At 49.4% G+C, this 6,000-nt stretch overlaps 1 protein-coding gene across 1 annotated transcript; it reads left to right on the top strand.

Moving 5' to 3' along the window:
* LOC119827601 (NADH-cytochrome b5 reductase 1) lies at positions 1–5,969 on the top strand. The gene is given in 16 exon segments (XM_038349418.1): positions 1–15; positions 267–365; positions 367–417; positions 564–602; positions 604–638; positions 1,099–1,159; positions 1,161–1,192; positions 1,616–1,694; positions 1,696–1,759; positions 2,374–2,378; positions 2,450–2,534; positions 4,001–4,086; positions 4,734–4,781; positions 4,783–4,834; positions 5,161–5,267; positions 5,269–5,969. Coding segments are annotated over 16 exon segments (924 nt in total). The 3' UTR covers positions 5,335–5,969.
* Positions 5,970–6,000: the final 31 nt, after the last annotated feature.

The following is a 6,000-nucleotide window of genomic DNA, read 5'->3' as shown; positions in this document are numbered from 1 at the left end:
ATGGGGATCCAGCCGGTAAGGGACTCTCGTTCCGTGCCCCGGGCCCGGGACCCCGCCCCGGCTGATTCTGGGCAGTTGGCACCGCGGGGACTGGACTGTGCCAGCCCTGGATGCGGGGGTTTCGCTGCACCAGCTGCGGGCTGGGGACGCTACTCAGCTCACTCCGGCGGCTTTGGCATTCTCTCTCTGAGCTCGGGATCACCTCCCCTGTTTCCCCACCCACCTCCTGGCTCTTCTTCAACGTGAGCTTCCTCCTCTGCCCATAGAACCCGGTCCTGTTAGCCTCTCTGGGGGTGGGGCTGCTTACTCTGCTTGGACTGGCTGTGGGTGCCTATCTGGTTCGAAGATCCCGCCGGCCGCAGGTCCACTCTCCAGAACCCGGATGAGAAGTACCTGCTGCGATTGCTAGACAAGACGGTAAGTTGTTGAAGAAGGGGGATAGGGATTGAGAGGGAACCGAAGTTCTCCTGTTTTGAGGGATGTCATCCACTGCAGTTAGATTGCTCCAAGGGACTTGGCAGACCAGACCTGCTTGATGAAACATCTTCTCGTTCATCCTCTAGACTGTGGGCCACAACACCAGGAGATTCCGCTTTGCCCTGCCCTACCGCCCACCACATTCTGGGGACTGCCTGTGGGTAAGGAAAAGGGAGTAGGCTTCTCTCCTTGGCATCTTCGACGACGGCGAGTCAACTACTTAGCTATTTTCCTTGTACACACCCGTACCTCTTTCCTCACTTGGCTTTGAGTCTATTCGTTTATAAGGGACCACTCCTTTAGGGTGTGCCTTCTGTGCCCCTAGTCATCTCTAACCTCCGGTACTCCTTCCTATTTCCCGTGGGACTTGTCATAAGCTCCCTCCCACACAGCAAAAACTTCCCACCTGCTGCTAACGTCCCTGACTGTAGCTGAGGGAGTTTCTCAGGTGGGAGGAGGCAGGAATGACTGCCCAGGGACTCTCCCTGAGGCACATTCCTTGGACCCACACCAAGAAGCAAAGTATTCTTTTCTCTCAAATCTGAGTGTTTTGGAAAGGTGACAGGGACGTAGCACCAGCCACCGCAGCTTATGTAACCTTCCCCGTGGTTCCCAGGCAAGCATGGTCTACCTCCTCGGCCCGGAATTGATGGCAAGTCTGGTCATCAGGCCTTACACTCCATGTCACCAGTGATGAAGACCAAGGCTATGTAGATTCTTGTCATCAGAGTTAAGCGTAGAGAAAGGAAATCTCGGGGCTGGGGAGAGGAGCTAGATGGCCTGGTCTTTGGGTAAAGCATTTGCCACACAAGCCTGAGTTTGAATTCCCCAGCACCATGTAAAGCTGGGACACAGTAGCCCATTGCCTCGGAAATCCAAGCATGCCTCTACTGGGAAATGGGAGGTGGATTCCTGAGAATTCCTATAAACTCAGAGTTTGGGGGCCAGGTAGCCTTCCAAGAACAAGAAAGATAAGATCCTGTCTCAAACAAGATGAAGACACAGACCAACATCTGAGGTTGTTCTCTGACCCTCTCCGCATTTGCTGTGGCAGGCGTACACACATGTGCGTGCACACACATACATACACGTTACATGCGTACATACACACACACACACACACACACATTTCTTCCTCTCTGCTTCATCAGGTTTATCTGAAAGGTGTGCACCCCAAATTTCCTGAAGGAGGGAAGATGTCTCAGTACCTGGATAGCCCTGAAGATTGGGGATGTGGTGGAGTTCCGGGGGCCAAGTGGGTTGCTCAGTTATGCTGGAAAAGGTGAGTATCTGTTCTTTTCCCTCCTACTGTCTCACTTCTGTCCCTACAGTCCCTCGGCACCAGTGTGCATGCGTGCACGTGTGTACCTAGGTAAGGTCTCCTAAAGCACGGTGTGCTACAGAAAGGCAGGTTTCGCCTTGCTCACCAGCTGTGGTGGACAGCTGTGGAGATGATCAAAGTACACTTGTGCTCCTCCTCCCCTCCCTCAAAGATTCTTCCCTCTGGCTAAGAACGGAAGGAGAAAGCTTTTAGCCCTTCCCAAGGGAAGAACTGGGTGCTATGCCATACCCCGGTGAATGCTCTGGACCACTAGGGAAACCAAATTCACCCTGGCCCCATGCCTGCCGTCTCACCAGGGAACAGTTCTCTTCCAGGAGGTCTTTGCCTCACACCCCTTCTTTTGCCCTCACTCGGCTCTGAATCTTCCAGCCTGTGGGGTACCACTGGGTTTCTTTGGAGTGTGACTTCTTGTGGCCCCACTATGTGAACTGACTGGGTAGGCAGACAGCCCAGCCCCTTTTGTTTCTTCCCACGTAATTGTCAGGGCAGGCTTAACTCAAACCTCTGCCCAAGTCCCAGGATCAGGTTCCGTAGCAGCTGCTAAAACAGCCTAGGGCATGTTTTCAATTCTGCATTTGTTTATTTAGTTCTTGTTTTGAACTGACTCTAACCCTTCACTTGACTTCTCAGGGACTTTTCACATTCCAGCCCAACAAAAAATCTCCACCTGAACTGCGAGTGGCAAAGAAATTAGGAATGATTGCTGGAGGGACAGGTCTGTATCCTTTGGGGGACAGTTTTGCTTAGCGTTTGTTGGGTTTGCTTTGCAGATTCCGACATGATCTCAGGCTTTGTAATAGAGGACAAGCTATTAATCAAGGGACCATCATCATTCACCCCCCCCATCACTGCCTAATCAAGGGACCATCATCATCCATCCCCCCCCATCACTGCCTAGACTTCCCCAGTAGCTGAAATCATAAGCAAGGAGAAACAAAAAACAAAACACAAAATGAGAGCAATAAACCACAAACTGAGTGGGTCTAATGACTTTGAGAGGAACAGGAAATAGGGGAGGAAAAGATCAGCCTGGTACTTCTTCAGGTCCTATAGTTCTAGATACTTGGAATTTGAATCAAGAGGCTCACAAAGTTGAGAGTCTGCCTAGGCTCCATCCATAAATACAGAGTTCTAGCCAAGCCTGGACAGTTTAGTGAGCACAGTGGTGGAAGAACACTTGCCTAGCATGCTCACTGCTCTAGATTCAAGCCTCTGTATCTCCAAAGAAAAACAAGAGTACTGTAGTACCACTCTTAGATACCTGCTATCTATAAGTGGGTAACTATGAGCCTTTCTCGTCTGCAAATGAGGAAATAGAGATTCCTAGAGCTTAGGTTTCCACAGGTTTTTTTTTTGTTTGTTTGTTTGGTTGGTTTTAGTTTTAGAGTCAGGTTTCACTGTGTAACCCTGGCTGTCCTGGAACTCATTCTATAGACCAGGCTGGCCTCTGCCTCCAAATGCTGGGATTAAAGATATGCGCCACTACTACCTAGCTACTACAGGTTTAGTTAGTATTGGTCACAGACAGGATTCAAATCTGACTTTGCCTGATTCCAGAGAACTTATTCTTACCCTCTATAAGCAGTGTTCCATAACTCTTATCACTAAAACAGAAGGGACCGTAGTGACCTATGACTTTTTTTTTTTTTTTGAGGCAGGATCTTATCTTATGTAGCTCCTGTTGACCCAGAACCCACTCTGTCCTCATGGAGACAAGACAGAGTGCTGGGAATTAAAGACATGTACTACCCTATATGTCAGGCCTAATCTATAGTGCTTGTACTCCTATCTCCAAGGGACTTTCAGGGCAAGTGTCTAGTTTTAGAGCAAGTGTCTTAGATTGACTCCTTAGAAGGACTCAAAACAGAGTTTCTCTGTGTAGCTTCGGCTGTCCTGGAAACTCTGTAGACCAGACTGGCCTCAGACTCAGAGATCCGCCTTCCAAGTGCTAGGATTAAAGGCGTGTGCCGCCACCGCCCATCTTACACTGTGTTCTTATGTGAATATTAAGCTCCAGAAACGTAGGTCCTTGTGACTATGCAGGTGGAGGTCAGAGGATAGATACAGCAGGAAAACATCGGGGCTGTAAATGATAGGCTTTGAGATGACAGTGTCAGGACAAAGCAGAGAGAACACGTCTCTCCAGCCGACACATCTCACCATGGGGTTATCCTCATGCAGGAATTACCCCAATGCTGCAGCTGATCCGGGCCATCTTGAAAGTCCCTGAAGATCAAACCCAGTGCTTTTCTGCTTTTGCCAATCAGGTTGGTTTGCTTTTCTCAGTCCTAGCACTCTAAAGTTGGCTGTGTGGATAGATGGGGCTGAGAGAGGGAACCGGCTTGGTGCCCTCTAGTCTCTGTCCAGAAGCCCTTCTGCGAATACAGGGGTCTCCATCACAATAAGAAAGAAAAGAGGGGGACTAGAAGGATGAGGATGCAGATTGAGTTTACTGTCCCCACATGGCAGCTTACAACTTTCTCTGTCTCCAGCTCTACGGGATCTGACACTCTCCTCCGGGCTCCAGGGGCAATGGGCGCCAATGCAATGCACTTACATACATGCAGGCAAAACACTCATAAAATAAAAATAAAGACTGTAAAAAAGAAAAAAGAGGACAAGGGGCCTAGTATTAAGCCAGTTTCATCCCTGGCCTCCAGGGAAACAAGAGAAGATAGAGGTGTCTCACACTGAGCATAGGAACTTGGACCTTCTTGGTCAAATATCCCTTTGTAATGTGTAAATGAAGGTCACTTCCTGATCCTTAGCACCTAAAAGTACTGCCAAGCCTTGACTCTTCCTAGAACTCGAGCATGCCTTTAGTATTCCCTTTCCTTCTTGGATGGAAGGTTGTCATAGCAAAGTACTTTTTGATGTGGGCCCAAGGTTTCAAAGACTTCCCATTGCATTTCAGACTGAAAAGGACATAATCCTGCGGGAAGACCTAGAGGAACTGCAGGCCCCAATATCCTAACCGCTTTAAGCTCTGGTTCACTCTGGACAATCCTCCAGAAGGTATCTTGTCATTTCTGAATATCTAGCTAGTCCCTCATTATCTAAATCAAGCCACATCCCCCTGTCCCCCCAGTTTTAGTAAAAACAGACCATCCCGACACTGCCAGAATCCTAAATCTGTGTGCACAGACAAATGATCTCCTGATCCCTTTCCTTCAGGCTCTTGTTTCTCAGGTGGGTGGCAGGGATGTGGCTATAGTTGCTGCTATAACTGAGACCTTCTCAGGAGCCCCTCTGGGTCTTCTCAGTGGTCTGGTCCCGGAAAGCGTCACAGTCTATTGCTGACGTGGATCGGAAGTATCTGTTCTCCTCTCCCTCTACTTCAGGTTGGCCCTACAGCAAGGGCTTTGTGACGGCTGACATGATTCAGGAGCACCTGCCCGCTCCCGCAGACAACGTGCTGATGCTGCTCTGTGGGCCACCGCCAATGGTTGCAGCTGGCCTGCCACCCGAACTTGGATAAGCTAGGCTATTCCCAAAAGATGCGATTCACCTACTGAGCATATCGAAGCCTCCCTGACCCATGTGTGCAGTGGTCCCTAGTCAGTTCTTGACCGCCATGAGACCTAGTGCCTTTGCTAAGAGCATCAGCCTTTCACGCCTCATCTGGAACCTGTCTGCTTGCGAAAACGACACTACTCTAGCTACGGTAGAGGCAGGTCAGGCTGAGTCACTTCCAGGGAAGCCTCCCTTACCCTAATCTTTGTGTGATAAAAGGTCCAGATGAAGCTCACAAGGAGCAGTCTCTTCTGTAGGGCCAGGAAGAAGGGAGCGTGCACACTTGCCATAAGGCTGGCTAGTTCCTGAGAGCATCATAGGCTCACCTTCTTAGTGTCTGTGATGAAAGGAACGGGAAATGGACATTTTGCTCAATATTCAGCACTTCACCTACTATTTATGCGAGTCCAGGTGAGTGGGCTTATAGACATAGTCCTACAGAAACTGAAGGAATGAAATTATTTCCCAGAATTCTAACCCTCGGAGATATGGTCTTACTATATATTTGCATGTGTATCTCTTAGTCCCCTGTCTGGGCTGGAGTGAAACAGTTATCCACAACTTAAGATTGCTGCTTGTACAAGGAATCTCTGGCTGTTCAAATAAATGGAGCTGAGGCCCCTGATGATCTCAAGGAGTCATTGTGTCTGGGTTCTTTGCCTCCCGAT

The sequence above is a fragment of the Arvicola amphibius genome, chromosome 12 (genome assembly GCF_903992535.2).
Source record: "Arvicola amphibius chromosome 12, mArvAmp1.2, whole genome shotgun sequence".
Lineage (NCBI taxonomy): Eukaryota > Metazoa > Chordata > Mammalia > Rodentia > Cricetidae > Arvicola > Arvicola amphibius.
The sequence above is the reverse complement of the archived record's forward strand: the minus strand, read 5'-3'. Positions and strand labels throughout refer to the sequence as shown.